The sequence below is a fragment of the Octopus sinensis genome, linkage group LG10, assembly GCF_006345805.1.
Source record: "Octopus sinensis linkage group LG10, ASM634580v1, whole genome shotgun sequence".
NCBI classification, from domain to species: domain Eukaryota; kingdom Metazoa; phylum Mollusca; class Cephalopoda; order Octopoda; family Octopodidae; genus Octopus; species Octopus sinensis.
In genome coordinates this window covers 2,084,061-2,107,100 of record NC_043006.1, presented here as the reverse complement: position 1 = coordinate 2,107,100, position 23,040 = coordinate 2,084,061, and the positions used below count along the sequence as shown (strand labels likewise).

The following is a 23,040-nucleotide window of genomic DNA, read 5'->3' as shown; positions in this document are numbered from 1 at the left end:
CACAAGATACATTCTAGAGAAGTTAAACATTTTATCTGGCCACCACAGTCCCCAGATCTCCATATTATTGAACATTTATGGTGCATTTTAGAAAAACAAGTAAGGAGTCAATATCCTCCACCATCCTCACTACAAGAACTGGAGACTGTTTTAGCTGAAGAATGGACAAAAATTCCTTTGGAAACAATTCAAACTTTGTACAAGTCCATACCTCATAGATTTCAAGTAGTAACAACTGCCAAAAGCAGTCATACCCCTTATTAAAATTAATTTGTTTGAAATTTTAAGGTGTTTCCATTATTTTGTGCAGCCCCTGTATATATATATAAATAAACACACATATAACCACTCTCAGAGTGGTTGGCATTAGGAAGGGCATCCAACTGTAGAAACTCTGCCAGCTCAAGACTGGAGCCTGGTGCAGCCATCTGGTTCACCAGTCCTCAGTCAAACCGTCCAACCCATGCTAGCATGGAAAGCAGACGTTAAACGACGACGACGATGATGATGATAAAAATCAAATGGAAATTGAAGTTAAGATACCCATGCCGGTGACACGTAAAAAGCACCGTCCAAACGTGGCAGATGCCAGTGCCGCCTGACTGGCGTCCGTGTTGGTGACACGTAAAAGCACCAACCGATCATGGCCGTTTGCCTCCCTCCTCTGGCCTGTGCCGGTGGCACGCAAAAAATACCTACTACATTCATGGAGTGGTTGGCATTAGGAAGGGCATCCAGCCGTAGAAACACTGCCAGATCAGACTGGAGCCTGGTGCAGCCTCCTGGCTTCCCAGACCCCGGTCAAACCGTCAAACCCATGCTAGCACGGAAAAAGGACGTTAAACGATGATGATGATGATGAGGATCATGTACACTTAAACCTAGAAATACCTTCACTGCAGTAACTGTCTCAGATGTAAGATTCTCCTTTTGGACAATGTAAGTGAAAACATATCAATGAATGTCATCACAAGTCAGTAGAACACATGTTTTTGTCTTGTTATGCTTTAGAAGCTGCAGACATCATATCTGTTATACAACGCCTGTAGCTGGCATGAATATAAGTGTACACATGCTATATCTATAACTAATTAATTCTAGCTTGGCAAAGCTTTGCAGACACCAGCAAATTTATTATTTGCTGTTTGCATCGGCAACTTTCTGCCAATTAAAATGTGTTTGTGTATGTATATGTGTACATATATGTATATACATACATACATATATATAAACACTTCGTTTAATTCCATATTCCATGCTACATATATATACGTATGTATACATATGTGTGTGCATGTATATTTGCATGCATGCACACACACACACACACACACAGAGTTAATTAAATCTAAAAAAATTTATCACTTTCTAACTTTCTAGAGAAACATTCAATTTAATTTTTTCCAACCCCTCAACCATTATCATCATAATCATCATCATCATTATTTTACAGCTTACCTTCTCCCCCCACCCCACCCCCACAGCATCCAATCAGGCATGTTTCATTATATCATATGATCTCATCTGTGAAGTCTGCATTCCAACATTTTCTACAATCTACCTCTGTTTAAAACACCAACTCCTCTTTGTTCAGCACACACACACACACGCACAAAAACCTAGTCACTGTTCATACTTTATGTCTATACTAGAGTAGTTATCTCTCTTTCATTCATACTTTAGCTGCCTCTCTCACATCTCAATCTTCTCTCTTTCCATATATATATATATATATATAAACATATATATATCATCATCATTATCATTTAATGTCCGCTTTCCATGCTGGCATGGGTTGGATGGTTTGACTGAGGTCTGGCGAACCAGAGGGCTGTGCCAGGCTCCAGTCTGATCTGGCAGAGTTTCTACAGCTGGATGCCCTTCCTAACACCAACCACTCTGAGAGTGTAGTGGGTGCTTTTACATGCCATCAGCACAAGGGCCAGTCAGGTGGTATTGGCGATGCCCATGCTCAAATGGTGTTTTTTTATGTGCCATTTGACCAGGAGCCAGTCCAGTGGAACTGGCAACGACCTTGCTCGAATATCGTTTTTCACGTGCCACAGGCACAAGTACCAGTATTGTGATGCTAGTAACGATCACACTCAAATGGTGCCTTTTATGTGCCACTATATATATATATATATATATATATATATATAAATAAACATACATGCACATGTGCCCCAGCATTGCTGCAGTCTAATGACTGAAACAAGTAAAAGCATAAAAGAATATGTATATATCCACCTGAGCACTGTATAGAATAAGTTCATTATTTTGGTTTGGCTCAGGTCCGGTCTTATACCCACAAGTTTCTCGCAGTCTTTCAAATGCTTAGAACCCTCCTGATAATCCTTGTTGTCCCTAAGTGACAGACTTTCTGTAGAAGCCCTACCAGGCTTTCTATTGCTATTTCTCCTTCAACCATTTGTCTATATCTTCACTTACTGCTCCCAACACTCCAATTATTAGAGGCATGACCTTTACTGTTCGCATACTCTGAATTCTTCCTATTTCAAATTTTAAGGGATTGTATTTTTTCCTTTTTCTCCCTCTTTCTTTACAATCCTGGAATCAAAACAACATGATGAGCTGATAATAAACAACTTCGTTTTCCCTTATCTGTAACTGTCATGTCACAGTCCCTTATCTATAATTGTTATAGATTATCCCTATTATTATTTTTATGAATATTATTATTATCATTATATAAGGCAGAATTGTTAGCCTGCCGGGCAAAATGCTTGGCAGTATTTTGCCCATCATTACATTCTGAGTTCAAATCCTGCCGAGGTCAACAGGGCCTTTTATCCTTTCAGGGTTAATAGATTAAGTACCAGTGAAATCGACTAGTCCCCTCCCTCGAAATTTCAGGCTTTGTGCCTATAACAGAAAGGATTCATCATCATCATCATCATCTCAAGCCCATCTTGTCTTGTCTTGTTATGTTTTGGTCCCATTCACGGCAAGTTTCTTGCCGGTGCCTCCAGAGTGGAAGCAATATTATTGATAATGGCTGAAATTGCACTTTGACCCTCTGGCCAATAACTGAAAAGGAGTTGGTGACCTTTTGTGCTTTCTGTTCGTCTGTGTATTTAGCATATGTTTGTTGGTTGGTTGTCAAGTGATAGTGGGGGGACAAACACGGACGCAAACATACAAATATATATATATACATATATACGACGGGCTTCTTTCAGCTTCCGTCTTCCAAATCCACTCACAAGGCTTCGGTCAGCCTGAGGCTATAGTAAAAGACACTTGCCCAAGGTGCCACGCAGTGGGACTGAACCCAGAACCAAGTGGTTGGTAAGCAAGCTACTTACCACACAGCCATACCTGCACCTATACACACACACACACATATATATATATATATTATATATATATATATATATATAAATAAACATACATGCACATGTGCCCCAGCATTGCTGCAGTCTAATGACTGAAACAAGTAAAAGCATAAAAGAATATGTATATATCCACCTGAGCACTGTATAGAATAAGTTCATTATTTTGGTTTGGCTCAGGTCCGGTCTTATACCCACAAGTTTCTCGCAGTCTTTCAAATGCTTAGAACCCTCCTGATAATCCTTGTTGTCCCTAAGTGACAGACTTTCTGTAGAAGCCCTACCAGGCTTTCTATTGCTATTTCTCCTTCAACCATTTGTCTATATCTTCACTTACTGCTCCCAACACTCCAATTATTAGAGGCATGACCTTTACTGTTCGCATACTCTGAATTCTTCCTATTTCAAATTTTAAGGGATTGTATTTTTTCCTTTTTCTCCCTCTTTCTTTACAATCCTGGAATCAAAACAACATGATGAGCTGATAATAAACAACTTCGTTTTCCCTTATCTGTAACTGTCATGTCACAGTCCCTTATCTATAATTGTTATAGATTATCCCTATTATTATTTTTATGAATATTATTATTATCATTATATAAGGCAGAATTGTTAGCCTGCCGGGCAAAATGCTTGGCAGTATTTTGCCCATCATTACATTCTGAGTTCAAATCCTGCCGAGGTCAACAGGGCCTTTTATCCTTTCAGGGTTAATAGATTAAGTACCAGTGAAATCGACTAGTCCCCTCCCTCGAAATTTCAGGCTTTGTGCCTATAACAGAAAGGATTCATCATCATCATCATCATCTCAAGCCCATCTTGTCTTGTCTTGTTATGTTTTGGTCCCATTCACGGCAAGTTTCTTGCCGGTGCCTCCAGAGTGGAAGCAATATTATTGATAATGGCTGAAATTGCACTTTGACCCTCTGGCCAATAACTGAAAAGGAGTTGGTGACCTTTTGTGCTTTCTGTTCGTCTGTGTATTTAGCATATGTTTGTTGGTTGGTTGTCAAGTGATAGTGGGGGGACAAACACGGACGCAAACATACAAATATATATATATACATATATACGACGGGCTTCTTTCAGCTTCCGTCTTCCAAATCCACTCACAAGGCTTCGGTCAGCCTGAGGCTATAGTAAAAGACACTTGCCCAAGGTGCCACGCAGTGGGACTGAACCCAGAACCAAGTGGTTGGTAAGCAAGCTACTTACCACACAGCCATACCTGCACCTATACACACACACACACATATATATATATATATATATATATACATATATGACAAGCTCCCTTCAGTTTCTCTCTACCAAATCCACTCACAAGGCTTTGGTCAGCCTGAGGCTATAGAAGAAGAAACTTGTTCTAGGTGCCATGCACTAGGACTGAACCTAGAACCATGTGACTAGATGCAAGCTTCTTAACTACACAGCCATACCTGTGCCTATAAGAGTAAGAGAGAAGAAAAAAAAAAGCTCTTCATATATTTTCTAGGGGTATATGCTGCATTTTCCTTATGTCCATAAAGAGAAAAACAAACAAAAGGCTTCCAGCCTCAATCAAAGATCACATTTTATAAATTCCTCAAGTAATAACTTACCTCTACAAGTAGTGAAAAGAGGAAGTTGATGATGGCAATGCCAACATAGATCAACCGATACCAAACTGATGGAAATGGTTTCAACTGAAAAAAATATAAACATATACAATATAATCATTTCTGTCTTATTATTATTATTATTATTATTATTGGGTGAAAGAGTTGCACATACCATCAAAGTGACACTGGGGTACAAATATACGAAGCCCAATACACTTGTCTGATAAATGTGTGTCAGGTATATGTATCACAAACACATCTACACAACATGGTAATCTCATATCAAAATAAACAATGCGTGACCTTGCAAGTGGAGTCCTGTTAGAATTTTCTTCAGTTTGAGTAGCCCATCCAGCTCAAAAGGCCCCTGAATAAGGGTTCTTTAATGATGCCAAATGATTCCAGAAGTGAATTATTCAAACCCCAAAGAATCTCTCTCAACACATGGCTATGATGCTCCCCCACTACTTCTGCTCATGATCAGAGATACACATATCGTCAGCCACTGAGGGACATGCTCAACTGGTTACGGTCAAACAACTGACAAGCAAATCTCTGGTATTGAGCAGAGTATTTGCTGTGGCTCATCTTTTATACCAAGACAAAACATGTACAAGCTAGAGCTTCCAATCAGTTAAGATTAGAAGCCATGAGGGCCAGCACCTGATATTGTGCAAGGGAATTCTTTTATTAGTCATGGCTGATGCCAGTGTCACATAATTGGCACCCATGCCAGCAGCACATAAAAAGCACCTGTTGAGCACTGGGCCTCGGAGAGGCAATGTGGCCAATGCTGGTGTTGTATAACTGACACCTGTGCTGGTGGCACATAAAAAGCACCTGTTGAGCACTGGGCCTCGGAGAGGCAATGTGGCCAATGCTGGTGTTGTATAACTGACACCTGTGCTGGTGGCACATAAAAAGCACCTGTTGAGCACTGGGCCTCGGAGAGGCAATGTGGCCAATGCTGGTGTTGTATAATTGACACCTGTGCCGGTGGCACATAAAAGGCAGCATTTAAGCATTGGGCCTCACGGGGGAATTTGGCACCTATGCTGGTGGCACATAAAAAGCACCTGCCAAGCATTAGGCCTCATGGTGGTGGTGGTGGTAATAATAATAATTAATGTCTGCTTACCTCAAAAAGTTCAGCTAATCCTTGAAACGGATAGACAGTAATAAAGATGGTAGCAAGAAATGCAAGGAAAACATTCACCAAGAAGAAGTCTGTAACAGAAATAAATGCAACAAAATAGATTAAAAGAGATTAAGTGATATTTGGAATGGTCGATTAGTTTTTTTTATTTTGGAACACCTATTACTACTGGGAAGGGGTGATTTTCTGGGGTGCCCCAGCATGGTTTGCAGTCCAATGACTGAAAATAGTAAAAAATAAAAAAAATAAGAGATCACCAAGAATTCAACACAGTTCTAGGTACTATACACTGGAAGTGTAGACTCCACTCTTTGACAATATAGCAATCAATACAAATATTATAAAGATCAATTTGATAGAACAGAGAAGCAGGAGGAAAAGATGGTATTAGCCCGGGCTGGAGCAAGGAAGTGAGTGGGGCTCTCGACCCGACTAAAGCTGAAAATTGATGTTTTATGCTTTGTGTAGTATACCAGTTCCAGCCAAAAAGTATTGAGGGGTTGTGGCTCCACCTTTAGTCACAATGATATACTAAAAACTGAAAGCTTATACGAAAGTTTTAATGTTTTATTATAAGTCAAGATAATTACTGACATACTGTTTGTGAAGAGGCCTTTTAAAAACAGACTTTTCTGGATTTTTTATCCAAGAAGTCTTCCAAAATCATTTCAAAGTCAATGGTTTTTGTGATGTCATTTTCTAGAGATAGCATTGCCAAATTATTTATTCTCTCTTGTGAAATTGTTGACTGTAGGTATGTTTTAATTAGATTTTGTTTTGAAAACTTCACTTGATGTGACTGTTAAAGGCATTGTTAAGTAAATACACAAAGCAATAAAAATTTTCGGAAATGCTTAATTCATCATAGTGTTCTCCACTCGAGCTTGCATACAAGACCCTCTCTTGGCACAAGGACCAATTTAAACAAATCTAACTGACCTAAAACAAACCTTGGTATTAATGATATACTTACAGTTAGAGAATATTGATTTCCGGAAAGGTCGCCCCTTTGAGTAAATAACTGCCATAATGATATACTGATAACAAGAACTCAAGAAAATGGCCGCGTTTTCATATGACAAATATTCTTCCTCTTCGTTTGGTATATATGGTATAAACCTGTAAAAGGAAATTTTTAACAGACGTTAAACGATGATGATGATGATGATGATGATGAATCATAATATACGGACTATAGAACATAAATTTATATATTGGGCAGGCATGACAAGCTTGCTTTTCAGCCATGTGGGATCAGGTTCAATAATACTTTGTAGCACCTTGGGCAAGTGTCTTTTAGAGGTCTGGGACAATCAAAAGCCTGATGAGTGAATTTGGTAGATGGAAACTGAAAGAAACCCATTGTGTGTGTGTGTGTGCCCTTGTTTTGATACCACATGATGTTTGTAACCGAGTATATTGTTTGTTTCCAGTCTTCCGTAAAGAATTTTCCTGGCTTTGGGAAATATGACATTGCGGGTTCCTAACAGGAAGGGGTTTCCTGCCATAGAAAATCTGCCAAAACCAATTCTGTCTGATCCCTACAAACATGGAAAAACAATGATGATGATAAACGACATTCAATGAACAATATATTTCTGAACATCTTTTTTTCTCCTGCTTGCAGGGGTTGAATCAGCATCATTTCACAGCTGGATGCCCTTCACGCCACCAACCCTTAACTGTTTTTCAAGTAAGAAATATTTTGTTCCATGAGTCTTGCAAAGTGTACAGCAACCGGTCATAATATCGTTAAGGAATTCTTTTATTCTTTTATTTGTTTCAGTCATTTGACTGCGGCCATGCTGGAGCACCGCCTTTAGTCGAGCAAATCAACCCCAAGACTTAGTCTTTGTAAGCCTAGTACTTACACTATCGGTCTCTTTTGTCGAACCGCTAGGTGACGGGGATGTAAACACACCAGCATCGGTTGTCAAGCAATGTTGGGGGAACAAACACAGACACAGAAATATATACATACATATATATAGGCGATGGGCTTCTTTCAGTTTCTGTCTACCAAATCCACTTACAAGGCTTTGGTCTTTCAGCTATGGTTGACCCAGAGCTGCTATTGTAGAAGAGACTTGCCTAAATTTCTGTGCAGTGGAATTGAACCTAAGACTTCTTATCCACACAGCCACTTATGCATACACTAAAAGAGAGGCAGTACTTTCAAGTCAATGTTAAAGGGAAGTAACTTCAGCAATGTTTCAAACCCTTGTTCACTTGGCTGTTGTAAAGTTCAAATTCGAAATTGCTCAAAGAGATTGAGGGGTGAAATCTTCTTCACTGTGCATGAAACTTTGTCCACATTTAACCCTTTTGTTACTGTATTTCTTCTGTTGAGATGCTCTGCGTTTCTTCCAATTAATTTTAAATATAACAAAGAATTCAGTAAAATAACTTAGTTAAATTGTGACTAAGGTTTGGTGGAAGATTTTAATTCCAAATTTATGAAAACAAGACATTTATACTCAGAGCCAGAGCCGGTTTCAGTTGGGTTGGTAATGAACGGGTTAAATACAAAACACCCAAGTAACAAAAGTATTCCAGCCACGACCATTTCTTTCTTTCTTTTTTAATATCTGTGAATAAATTGTTCTACTTGGTCAGCTCAGTGGTTAGAGCATTGAGCTCACAATCATGGGGTAGTGAGTTCGATTCCTGGACCAGGCTGCAGGTTGTGTTCTTGAGCAAGACACTTTATTTCATGTTGCTCCAGTTCACACAGCTGTAGAAATGAGCTGCAACACCACTGCTGCCAAGCTGTATCAGCCCCTTTGCCTTTTCCATCGGATAACATTGGTGGTTTGGAGAGGGGAGGCTGGTAGGCATGGGTAGCTGGTAGTTTTCCGTAAAAAAACTTTGCCCAGACTTGAGCCTTGGAGGGGAACTCTCAAGGTGAAATCCCATGGTCACTCATGACTGAAGGGGGTCATTCTCCCATGTGAATGGATGAAGAGTTGGTCAGTATTGCTAACAGAATGAATGACCACATAGAGGCTACGACAGTAAACTGTAGTCCTTGCGAATAAAAAGCATGAGATTTTAGAATATATGAACAGAGACCTTAAAAGTGTCCCCCAATAGGGATATGCTAATCTTGTCTCTTTCCTACAGTAAGAAACTGCAACCAACTGTTACTCATATCAAGGAAAACATCAGAGTGCCACTCCATCACCAGCTTCACTTATGAGCTGCACTCAAGCCAGAGCACTCACAATCACTCACTTCTTGGTTCACACTATCATCAAGGTTTTCTCGTGGGAAAAGCACATCTTTAACATGGCTATGAACACTTCCCACCCATTGACCCTTCTTTTCAGGACCAGAAGATTCCTCAAACCCCAACAACTATTGATATTCTACAAAGCTCAGGTGAGGTCCACAATGGAGTATTTCTCTCACATCTGGGATAGTGGTGGTGGTACTGCTGCTACACATTCAGTTACTCACAGACATACTCCAGCCTCTGGCCCGCAAGCATGCTATAATAATAATGAACTTATTGTATACGGTGCTCAGGTGCACTACAACTCATCAGAAAAAATAACCGACACTGCTTGAACAGTACATAGAATAATGCAGAGGAAGTGAACAGTAAATGAGTTGTTTAAGAAAAAGTGGGGTACCTCGAATGAACTGTTGCTGAATTTCCAAAAGCATGACGTTTTGAAGGATGCAGTGTCCTGACAGCAACAACTGATGTGGGCAGTTTATTCCATACTCCAGCAATTCTGAATATGAAAAAATGGTTCCTCTCTTTCTCTCTTGTCTTTTCTCTTAGTACTATAATGGCCCCTAATTATTAGAATTGACTGGACTCATCCTACTTTCATTCAAGTAATTCCTGCCCTACTCAGTTTTCCTCCTCTTATCAATCTTGTTGAGGACAACACCACAAACCCCACCCTACTCATTATACCCATTTCTTCCTTCCAAGAATGCCAACATTTTGGGGGTTCTGAGAGATGTTGATTTGCAAAGTTTTAAAGGCAACATTAACGGAATCAGGGAGCCAGCCAAGACCAAAGCCACTGCTCCTTCCCCCAGATGCCATAAAAAATATAGGGCTGATGTAAAAATGGTCCGTCATGATTGGGAAGTTCACAATATCAGCATCACCATTTAACATCTGTTTTCCATGCTGGCATCGGTTGGACAGCTTGACAGGAGCTGGCAAGGCCAGGGGCTACACCAAGTCCCATAGTCTGTTTTGGCATGGTTTCTACAGCTGGATGCCCTTCGTAACGCCACTTTGCAAAGTGTACTGGGTGTTCTTTAAAAGATGCTATGACCAGTGGTTTTACAGGACGGCATTCCCAGTGCTTTTTACAGTATAGTGTTGTGAAAATGGTTTGTTACGGTTGGGTGGTTAACAATATATAGTTAGAGCTGATGTGAAAACAGTCTGTTATAGATAACTAATTAATTACTAGTGTACTTACCAGCTTTGATTATAGACAGAAATGAAACAGATTATTTGTATCAGGACCTGTATGAGGGTTTGAAAGATGAGTGAGAGAACAGGTGGGAAGCTGACTAAGCTGGATGGTGGAAGCTCCTTGGAAATCTCCGGATAGGCATCGGTGCGTCCAACTGAAATAATAATTACCATTGATAATTATTAATTAATATTTGTTTATTTATTTATCACATGTATGATGGATGAGCAGATATAACAAGGGCCGATTATAAAGTGAAGTGAAAAGCACAAACAGGAATGGAAAATAACAACAAATAAAACTTTAATGAGTGACAAGATTTGCATCCATGATTTTTTTGAAGACTTCTGCAGTTTAGTATTAGGTGGATTGCACTTCACTATAGTACCTATTTAGAGTTACTTATTTTGCAAGTTAAAGGAATTTCTCAAAGAGATAAAAGAGAACTCCTGCTAAAAGCTTGAGTTGAGGGCTTCTCTCCAGCATCCGTTGTGGTGTTGAGAGGGTGAGAAAGAAATATGCTCATGGCTAGGAAGCTAGTAGTATTTTATTTATGACGGGTAAAGTGAATTTACCAATGCCAGAAAATAAATCTCTCATTAATTCAACAGAATCTGCTTAACTCATTACCATTTAAAGGAGTCCGTTGCCAGCCAAAATATTCTACATGCTTTGTGTTCAAACTGACCAGATCAGACCCCTCACACTTACCCTACAATGTCAGTCTAAAAATAAATTACCTCATCATCAAACTCTTGACGCTATGAGATAAAGCATGATTAATTCAAAGCAATGTGAACAAATAAGCATCACATTTAACAGAGTAATTTGGATGTTAAAGGGTTAAAACACCAATTTGTACCTAGCTGAAATACCTAATTACAGACGAACTAATGAGAGAGCTTCTAAACCTGGCATGAGCAGCATTTATTGGGAAGCAGGCCACCTGAGATAGGGCTCGTTATCAGGTAGGCTGCCTTAATAAAAAATTTCCTGGAAGCCACAGTTTCTCAACCACTGTTCTACACAATCATTCAAGCTATTAAAATAGCAGCCAAATTTTCTTAAATCACACACCATTGTTGATAAAAAGGAAAGTGCTCATAAAATAGTATGGTCCTATGAGAATCTCCATAATTTAGGATTGCCTGTTTATCTGAATCTATGTGTAGCTCTAGGAATGGAATTTTATCCATTTTTTTTTTCCCTTTGTGAGAGACTAGGTTAACTATAAAAAGGGGAAAAGGTTATAAAAGCAAAATAATTACGTACATGTAACTCCAAGGGTCAAGATGATGAAAAGATCAATGTAGAGAAATTCAATGTCTGTTAAGTTACAGGCGATCTGGAAACAAAATTTCATGGATAGAGATCAAATATATATATGTATATATATAGATTCAGATGAATATGGTACTTAAGTTAAAGGCACCAGAATTTAGTATGGTATTATCCATATCAATCAAATGGGGTGATTATAATCAAAATAAGCAATAAGGATATCCAAGGTAGAGTAGTACAATTGTTTCATGCTACTTCATTTTATTAAACACTGTAAGTATTGCATCAGTTTTAAAATGTTGAGCAATCTTCAGCCACTTATAGAATTTTCCAAGGGTTTAATAAAATGAAGTAGCATGAAACAATTGTACTACTTACTCTACCTTGGATATCCTTGTTGCTTTTTTGGGGGGATATATATGTATATATATATGCAAATTAAGGTGAGTACAAGTTTGTTTTTTGTGTCCTTTTTTTATCGTTAAGTCGGTGGAGGAAGAGCTGTAAAAATTTGTGCATACATGGTTGTGTGGTTAAGAAGTTTACTTCCCAAATAAGTAGTTTCAGGTTCAATCTCACTGAGTGACACCTTGGGCAAATGACACTCATTTACAACCATTATATAATGTCAAGACAATGAGGTACAAATAGACACACATAAATAACAAGCTTCCTTTCAGTTTCTGTTGACCAAATCTACTCACAAGGATTTCGTCAGTCAAGCTGTAGTAGAAGTCAGATGCCCAAAGTGCCCTGCTGCAGGACTGAACCTGAAACCACATGATTTAGAAGCAAACTACTTAACCACACAGCTATGTCTGCGCCTCTAATATCTTTGATTCACTCTTTTGATATCAACCCACCTGAAGCCATTGATACTTCTATGATGAAAAAAATAATTACTGTTTTACAGTGGTCGAAATGAAAACCCTCTCTCGAAATTTCATGTTAAATATAAGTTCCCAACACCAACTTTATTAAATTCTTTATTATTATATTAAAAAAGAATTGAAACAAAGGCAGCATATTTCAACAGGAATAATCAAGACTGAACTTGTAAGCAAAGGAAAAAAACACTTAAATCAAAAAGAATTAAAACTGGAAATAGGCAAGGGGAGAATAATCTTGGTGACAGTGACAACTTTGTACATATTTGAGCCTTATTAGACCTTTTCAGCAAACAATGAAAGCTATATCTCTATATATATAAACAGCAAAATGTCTGCGTGTCCTTTATACAAATCCACAATTTTTCAATTAGAGGCTCGCACTTTCTAAAGTCATTCAAAACCGTCCAAGGGTGGTCGTGCACATCTTTACATTTACCCAGTCACCCCGCAAAGCCATTAAAAAATGAATAGAAGTGACTTTTTTGTGAATTTTCTATCCAAAACCCAATCAAAATGCCCAAAAACTTGATACGCCAATTGAATGCCAGCTAGCTGTATGTGATTGGTCGGAGATTTGGACAGTACTCGCGTGTATGTGCGCACGCATGCACGCAGCTGTATATGCATGCACTGGCACTATAATATTCCTGTTGAATCTTCTGGATGGTTTGAGCTTCAGTATCACTAAACTAGCAAACCTTGATGCAACATTTCTGCTTGCCGTGTCCAGTGAAAATGAAAATCTGATGAGCATGCCCTACACGTCTGTACTCTGAGTTTAGCAGCCAGGAACTGAGGTGGCCTACTGATGCGGAAATGTTCACGCATACACAGGAAGGGTGGCATTAGTTTTGGTGGGGGAAAAAAAACTGTGTCAGATACTTTTTGAACACACTTCATGGGTATGTGTGTGTGTTGTTTGAGAAAGGAGTGGAGTGAATGATTTGATCTCAGAATACCAAAAGTACAAGCTTTGCTTGGCCAGACTGTTGCAAAATTCACAGACAACAGACGGATCCGTGCAATTGCTGAGTGGTATCCAGAAGACTGAGAAAGGCCACTCGGAAAGCCTCTTTGGGGATGGGAAGATGATTTAGTTAAGCGATTTGGGTCAAGATGGGAAAGAATGGTAACTTCAAGACTGAATTGGTAGCGCATTGCAATTAGTGGTGTGTAGCAGCATCAGATGGTCAGGTCAATATTGTGAAAAATATGTGTGTGCATACGAGTGTGTATGTATATATATATGTGTGTGTGTGTGTATAAGTGTATGCATGTGTGTGTATGTATGTATATACTCTTTTACTTGTTTCAGTCATTTGACTGCAGCCATGCTGGAGCACCGCCTTTAGTCGAGCAAATTGACCCCTAGTACTTATTCTATCGGTCTCTTTTGCCGAACCGCTAAGTTACGGGGATATAAACACACCAGCATCAGTTGCCAAGCGATGTTGGGAGGGACAAACACACACATACATGTATATGACAGGCTTCTTTCAGTTTCCTTCTACCAAATCCATTCACAAGGCTTTGGTCGGCCCAAGGCTATAGTAGAAGACACTTGCCCAAGGTGTCACGCAGTGGGACTGAACCCGGAACCATGTGGTTGGTAAGCAAGCTACTTACCACACAGCCATTCCTGTGCCTATAATGTGTATATCTATAAATATATATATGAATGAGGGACAAACTTCATTCAGTTATCCTCTACCAACTCCAGTCACAAGGCTTTGATCAGCCTGGGACGATAGCAGAAGACAATTGTCCAACGTTCCACACAGTGAGATTGAACCCAACACCAAACTTCTTAACCACCATCTAGCTCCTTTTGAGCATTGGGTCTCACAGAGGCAATGACTAGAGACTGAGATCTTTGGTAATATACCATGCTTGAGAAGAAAACCCATCAAGCCAAGTGAAATCACAGTTGTGGCGGATACTGGTGTTGCGCGACTGGCACATAATGGCACCTATTACACTCTTGGAGTGGTTGGCGTTAGGAAGGGCATCCAGTTGTAAAAACTATGCCAAATCAGACCAGAATCTGGTACAGCTTGCCAGTCCTGGTCAAACCATTCAACCATACCAGCATGGACAATAAACATTAAATGATGATGATGATGATGATGATGATGACAGCAGCAATTCCTGTAAAGATTACACATGATAAACTGTGAGTATTAAGATGTTCTAGTAAATACCATAAACTCACCTTGTATAGGATAAGAACCGAAGTGGACTGAATGAGACTGTAGCAAGCCATATATTTGAAGATTCCAAATGTAGTAACGAGGGATGCACGACCTTGTCTGAAAGAAAGAATATACACAGTGTTGGTAAATTTTAGGGGTATTTCTTTGAATTTAATCATGGTAAAAAAACACATTTCATCAGAGAAGTTAATTCAAACAGGTGGAATTTTGCTTGACAATTAACTCATGCACACAAACCCCAACTTAACCACATGTTCTGGAATTCCCACAAAACTCATGAATTTCCTGCAGCTGTAACTTGTAGCCCTTTAAGAACATTAACCCATAAAATGTCATCTGTCTGGGAGAGCCTGTGAAGGCCTGGAACACAGCTGCTTCGTCCAGGTGTGAAAGTGTAGTTGAGAAACTTGCTTCAACCACGTGGCCTTGAGTTCAGCCCCACTGCATGGCATCTTGGGCAAATGTCTTCTACAAAAGCCCTGGGCCAACCAAAGCCTTGCAAGTAGATCTGGTAGATGGAAACTGAAAGAAGCCCATCATATTTATATATGTATGTGTATATATGTCTATCTGTGTATTTCTATGTGTTGTGTTTGTCTTCCACCACTGCTTGACAACCGGTGTTGGTTCGTTTACATCCCCATGATTTAGCAGTTAAGTAAAAGAGAGTAGATACCAGACTTTAAAAAATAAGCCACGGCATCAATATGTCCAACTAAACCCTTCAAGATGGTGCCACAGCATGGCCATAGTCCAATGACTGAGACAAGTAAAAGATAAAAGAAGTTAAGGTTACTTCCTTGCACCCACCTAAATAAGGGCCTTTTCCATATGTATTAGTGGCCCCTAAGAACATTACTAACCTTCACTGAGAATAAAGTACCCTGTTTGTATCCAATCTGTAACCATTCAAGTATAAATGTATATAAAGCCGAAGTTTGAATAGATTGAAATGTAATGGAGCACACTTAAAAAAGGACTGAGATTGATTTGCTCAATTAAAGCAGGGGTCCTCAACCATTTTTTTAATCAATGAACCCCTTTGATTACTATTTTATACAGGTGAATACCCATAGCCATTTGATGTTTAAAAACTAGTTTTATACCAATGCATACATCTAAAGCAGGGGCTCTCAACCATTTTTTACCTATAGACCCCTATTTTATTCTGGTAGACCCCCATACCCATTCGGTGGTTAAAAAATAGTTTTATAGAAACTTCTTTCAAAATTCCTATTTTGTTTTTCATCCATTAATTTGTGTCGGTTGAACTATGGAAAACGTTAGAGACAGAAACCTCGTTGTTTCTTGCAATACAAACCAATACAGACATCTAAGCCAAAATTTTTTCAGGGCCCCTTAAACTTCTATTGTGGATCCCCAACTTATTATTTTGTTACATGGACCCTCAAAAATTTATGGGCCTTCAGGGGTCATATGGACCTTTGTTGAGAACCACTGGACTGAACCCTTCAAGGCAGTGGCCCCAGCATGGCTGCAGACCAGTGACTGAAACAAGTAAAAAAAAAAGGCCCCAAAAAGAAATTGGAAAATGAAAGATACCAAGAGGTACCTACTTGATAACGGTTGGAACACATTCGATGGTTGGAATTTTTGAAGTGAACGCTGATGCTACTGATGCTTCAGTTTCTGATAATGAAATTCCTGCATGGGCAATTTTGAGAGCACCACAATCATTGGCGCCATCACCGCACATGCCTACATGGTAACTGAAAGGGAAGAAAGCAATAATAATGAAATACATGTCTTTTACAAAAATACAAAGAAGAATACGGGAATTGGCAAGGAAGCAAATCCAAAAATATTTAGAAAGACTTCAAAAGGAATAACAACAATGATAATAATAATAATAATAATAGTCCTTTCCAATATAGGCCCAAAGCCTGAAATTTGGGGGAGGGGACTAGTCGATTACATCGACCCCAGTGTTTCACTGGTACTTAATTTATTGACCCTGAAAGGTTGAAAGACAAAGATGATTTCAGTGGAATTTGAACTCAGAATGTAAAGACAGACAAAATGCCACTAAGCATTCTGCCCGGCATGCTGGTGATTCTGCTAGCTTGCCACATTAATAATAATAATGATAATAATAATAATATGGGCTACAGCAAATATTCTGCTCAATACCAGAATGTCAGTTATTTGACCATAACCAGTTGAGCTTGTCCCTTGGTGGCTGACAATATGTGCATCTCTGATCATGAGCAGTGGTAGGTCGCATCATAGCCAAGTGTGGAGAGGAGGAATTCTTTGGGGTATAAATAATTCACCTCTCGAAACATTCAACATCCTTAAACAACCCTTATTCAGTGACCTTTTGAGCAGGACAGGCTACTTGACTCAAAGAAAATTCTAACTGGGTTCCACCTGCAAGGTTATGTGCTGTTTATCGTGATATGAGATCATCATGCTGCGTACACATGGTTGTGATGCTTGGTGTACCCTAATCAGGCGGGTAGTCATGATGGGTAGATTGCGCTTTGTATATTTGTACCCCAGTGTCACTTTGATGGCATGTGCTGCTCTCTCACTCAATAATAATAATAATAATAACTATCTCTACTATAGGCACAAGGCCAGCAAGTTCAGGGTAGGGTGGAACTCCAGTGTTCAACTGGTACTCATTTTATTGACTCCCCCAGGGGGTGAATTTAACTGAATTGTTATTGTTTCTTATAGTACACTGTACACTTTTTGTTCTCCATATCTGCCACTCACTGCTGAAGCTTACCAACTTTCTACATTCAGATCCTCGGATCGCATTTATATACATGAGCTTCTGTCAGTTTCCGTCTTCTAAATTCATTTACTTTAGTCTTTAGCCTGCCAAGACACTTGCCCACAGTGTCATGCACTGAGATTGAACCCAAAACAATGTGGTTGGGAAGTGAATTTTTTTTAACCACACAGCTATGCTCATGCTTATCATTGTTCCTGAAGGAAAAGGTGAAATGGTCAGGACAAAATGTCTTTGAGCATTGGTTTGCTAGTTTCGAATTTACCTGAGGCCAAACAACAGAAACTGAAAGTAAACATCACCACCACCACCACCAACAACAAATATAAAATATACTAATATGACCCTATTGAGGGGGGATGAAGTGGAGATGGGGTTCATCAATGTCCACTAACCCTAATGATTGCAGTACTTCAACCAGTTGGGCTTTCTGTTTCGGAGCCATTCTTGCAAACACTTTACCACGAACCACCAACTGCAAAAAAAAAAAAAAGAAATATAAATATGAATCCACACAAAGACAAATATATGAGCAGCAAAACATGCAAAGGTAATTCTTATGATGTGTTAATTAATGAATACAGCAAAAATATCTTCAAACTGAAGGTTTATAGTTTTAGAAATGTTATGGCAATCAGAATCACAATTTCATTGGTTGCGAAGACCTGTTGGCACAAGTGAAATCGAAATTGAACCAAATTCGATGACTGGCACCTGTGCCAGTGGAGCGCTAACAGCTTCTTCCGAGCAGGATCACAACCAGAGCAGCTGTCTTGCTTCCGTGCCGGTGGCACGTAAAAAGCACCATTTGAGTGTGATCGTTACCAACGTCACCTTACTGGCACTTGTGCCAGTGGCACGTGAACAAAACATTTGAGCGAGGTCGTTGCCAGTACCACCTGACTGGCCCTCGTACCAGTGGCACATAAAAAGCACCCACTACACTCACGGACTGGTTGGTGTTAGGAAGGGCATCCAGCTGTAGAAACTCTGCCAGATCAGACTGGAGCCTGGTGCAGCCATCTGGTTCGCCAGTCCTCAGTCAAATCGTCCAATCCATGGAAAGCAGACGCTAAATGATGATGATGATGTCTCTCAGTATACTCTCAACAAATTGCTTATCGATGACTCTTGTACTGAGAGAGCTGAAGTTTATAAACTGAGCTGTAAAGATGCACAAGAAGGAAACTCAGAGAAATAACTCCTGACTTTAATATTTCTTTGGTGAAACAATAAATAACCTAATTATTAGTGACAGAAGCTGTGTTAATATCGAAAAAAGGTAATATTTATCCCTATTTGAACGTGGGAGTTGTGCTATAACAGAATTATTGCAATAATTACCAGGACAGAAACTCTCATAGAAGCACTCTTCATTACATCACTAACAGGGAGATGAATCACTTGCCACAGCTGAGACTACGAGATCACATGATTTCGGCCTTCCCTGGCCTCGTCAGTGGTAGATGCTCAGATGCTGGAGATAGCAACAATATCTCTGCAAGTGATATACATAGAAGCTCAGTGCATTGGTGTCATGAATAGCCAGTATCAATACCAAAATTGGATTTTGGGTTAGAACACACAATACTGTGATAGTCACCATAAGAGGAACTCTCACATTGGCTTTTAGTGCTTTTTAAGCCCTCTCATTCACATTACTAGCAGGGAGATAAACCACCCACCAACAATACCACTGAGATGTGATTTCAGCCTTGCCCAGCCTTGTCAATGGTAGATGCTCAGATGCAATATCTCTGCTAGTGATATACACAGAATTTTGGTGCCTAACCAGACATTTGTGTTACAAATAGCCATCGGACTTAAGAAAACATAATTGTAAGGGACAGAAGCAGCATTATTACCAAAAAGTAATATTTATCTCTACTTAAAAGTGGGTTCACCTTCATCATTGAAAACTTTACGTATTTACTATTTTCTGATGTACCACGAAAAGGTCCAGTCCTTGTTCTGATGTGGTGTGGTAGCTTGCGTACCACAGTGACCTCAAGAGCTTTGCCGGTGGAGCGCAAGCTTCTTTAGGGTCTCCTATGCAAGACAGGTCAAAGGATAGAGACCAGCTTAATATAGACTACCTCTTCTGAGAGGAAAAAGTGGGTTTGTGAGGGCCAATACACCTACATAGGAAAAGGCTAAGCTACAGAAACCTTGATGATAATCCAAATCCAACAAGCATCCAGTCCATGCGGTCAAGTGGTCAGCATCAGGAAGAGCATCCAGCCATAAAAATCATGCCAAAGCAGAAGCTGAACTTCAATGCAGTCCTTGGACACATTGAATCCTGTTAAACCGTCCAACCCATGTCAGCATAGAGCATGGATGTTAAATGATGATGATGATGACATTTTAATGGGTAAGAATATATTTAGATAAATATATTTTAACGTGTAAGATATATTTTGATGAGAGAATATATTTAACTAGAAATATCTTAATGGGCCAGAATATATTTTAAAAATATATTTTAATAGGTAGGAATCTGCTATTTAAAGCAGGTATACTATTGAAAGCCTGAAAAATGTAGAATTTGTCTTCAGATCCATAATGTTAAAAAAAAAAACAGAAATATATCAGTAATAGAGGAAACTCATCCAGCAGTACTAAATATGCATTTCTGCTTCTTTGAACATCATCAAGAGAAAATATCCATCTAGTGATTACATGCTAAAACAAATTTAGTCTATAGGCTTGCTTGTTAATTGTGAAGTCAGTGGTTTTTCAAACACTGTTTTTTTTAATGATACTAAATTTGTCTTAGCATATAGTTCCCAATGGATATTTGCTACTGATGATGCTCAAAGAAGTAGAAATACATATTTAGCAATGGTATAACTGCTGCTGGACAATTTATGTCAGTTACTGATACAGCTCTACACATCTATAAGAGATACATTCTCAAAATGAATACTGCAGTTTTCAGGCTTTTGACAAAACATCTGCTTTAAGTATGAGACACAGATTGCTATTTTGAACTAATGTTGCTTCTGTCACTAACAATAAGTTACAAGAAATATATTTGAAATGGTAAGAATTTGTCTAAAGAAAGGTGTTAATATATCTAGTGATGTATATATTTCTGATGTGTCTTACTTTGGACAGAACATCAGGAAAATAATCCCTGATTAAACTCCACGAATCACCAGTCACAGCAAAATGGAAACGTTGACTGTCCTCATCTATATGAATCGAGGTGGTGGTGCTGCCAACCTAAAATCAAAAAGAGAAGGGATGTCATTGAAACAGAAACATTGGTAATGATAGTTATAACCAATATATATATTATACTTTAATGAAAAAAGTTTTGACAGTGACTTCCCAGTTTCAACCTGGTAAGCCATCAAAGGACTCTCGTACATTCAAGTTCATCTTGGTTTTATAATCAAATGACATTTCAAATAATGCACTAATAGTGAGAAATTTGCTGTGCAACAAACCTTCACACTTACCAACATACTTTTGTGAACATTAAAGCACAAGATTCCTCTGCTAACAACACCATAGCTTAAAGTTGATACATCTAACCATAGAGTTATACATGCTTCACTTAAAACCTCCATTTTCCAAAGACAAACAGGTTACATCTCTACATAACACCAACAACAAGTAAAGAAGTCTGCTGGCTGAACCCTTAAAGACCCCATGACCTAAAAGCTGACACACCTAAATAACCACACCTAATTACAAAAGTTTAAATGCTGAGCTGAACTCTCAACTATAACCTCCACATCCCCATCAAAAAAGCTAAATAAGATCAACAACAACTACACCTGACATATCTGCTTTACAACTAACCTTTATATCTTTCTACATTCTTTTGTGAAACCCAACAAACAACCCTAAAATCTGAAGATGACACACATAAAATAGACACACCTGATTACAAAATTGAGTGAATATATGACAGGCTTCTCTCAGTTTCCATCTATCAAATCCATTCACAAGGCTTTGGTTGGTTGAAGCCATAGTAGAAGATACTTTCCCAAAGTTCCACACAATGGGACTGAACCTGAAACCATGTGATTGGGATACAAACTTCTTGACCAGAGTTCCACACCTGTGCCTTAGAAGAAACTTGCCCAGGGTTCCACACAGTGGGACTGAACCCAAAACCATATGGTTGGGAAGCTAACTTCTTAATCATACAGCCACATCTGGTTCTAAGCAGTTAATGATTATTAATTCTTTACTCAGCCATTTCTTGAACATACCAATTTCTCTAGATTGAAATGAAGGGCCTTTAACATGAAACATTGGTGAGAGGGATCTTCCTACTCTACCAATTCCTCATGGAAACCAAACTTATTGATGTTACTCAAGACGCTTTACTTTGAACTAAATGCAGACATTAGACTGTCATCCATTTGTTCAGATTCCAGATTTTGCCTTAATTTTAAAAAAACTAAATGATACGGTAAACACTTACAGTAGCTGTCACCTCTTCGACTTTCCGGTCTTTTTCTTCTGTGTAAACAAATTCCAAGGTGGGAGTGTTGTCTGCTGTCTTGAAAGCTTGAACTAGGATTATTTGATCATTGCAATCAACCATCTTACATTTTCGAGCTACACACAAAGAGGTTAACATGTTGTCACCTGAAAAACAATTAGAGAAAAAAATTAATTAATAATTAAATATCACCACCATCATTTAACATCCACCTTCCATGCTGGCATGGGTTGGACAATAGTGTGAGTTAAAAAATGAAGAAGGATTTCAGAGCAGAATTACTCATTGGCAGCTGAGTGGACAAGAGCAACATGAAATGGAGTATTTTACTCAAGAACACAACATGCAACTCAGTCTGGGAATTGAACTCACAATCTAGCAATCGTGAGTGCAACACTTTAACCACTAAGCCACACACCTTCACAATATAAATAATACGAAATAGAAATATTACAACAAAATATAGAACCATGAAGCTATAATGGAATACCTCACCTGTAACCATTACAGTTTTGACGTCGGCACTGTTGAGGACTTCAATAGTTGGTGCTGTTTCATCTTTAAGGCGGTTTTCGAAGACTATCAAGCCGACAAACTGTAAGTCTTTCTCTACTTGTTCCCTTTAAACAGTTAAAACAAACTCTTTTACAATGAAATATAGTGATAACAGTGTGGACAACAAGCCTTATTTTATTACCAAGTTCTTTAAAGACAGAACCACTACTCTCTCACAGACAATATCACTCAACTTATACATCTATATGTATGTGTGTGTGTCTACTATATATATACACACAAACATGATATGTACAAATGAAATATATGTGTGTGTGTGTGTGTGTGTATATATATATATATATATATATATA

At 38.8% G+C, this 23,040-nt stretch overlaps 1 protein-coding gene across 1 annotated transcript in view; it reads right to left on the bottom strand.

Annotated features, from left to right (window-relative positions):
• The window catches only part of LOC115216651 (probable cation-transporting ATPase 13A3), a 171,944-nt gene that overhangs the window by 15,929 nt on the left and 132,975 nt on the right, over positions 1-23,040 (bottom strand). Inside the window, exons 20-30 of the mRNA XM_029786142.2 lie at positions 22,667-22,791; positions 22,151-22,317; positions 20,818-20,934; positions 18,102-18,181; positions 16,523-16,675; positions 14,945-15,041; positions 11,834-11,906; positions 10,565-10,715; positions 7,087-7,232; positions 6,096-6,184; positions 4,958-5,041 (exon numbers count right to left, since the gene is read on the bottom strand). Of these exons, the coding sequence (XP_029642002.1) occupies positions 4,958-5,041; positions 6,096-6,184; positions 7,087-7,232; positions 10,565-10,715; positions 11,834-11,906; positions 14,945-15,041; positions 16,523-16,675; positions 18,102-18,181; positions 20,818-20,934; positions 22,151-22,317; positions 22,667-22,791 (1,282 nt within the window). The remainder of the gene's footprint in view (positions 1-4,957; positions 5,042-6,095; positions 6,185-7,086; positions 7,233-10,564; positions 10,716-11,833; positions 11,907-14,944; positions 15,042-16,522; positions 16,676-18,101; positions 18,182-20,817; positions 20,935-22,150; positions 22,318-22,666; positions 22,792-23,040) is intronic.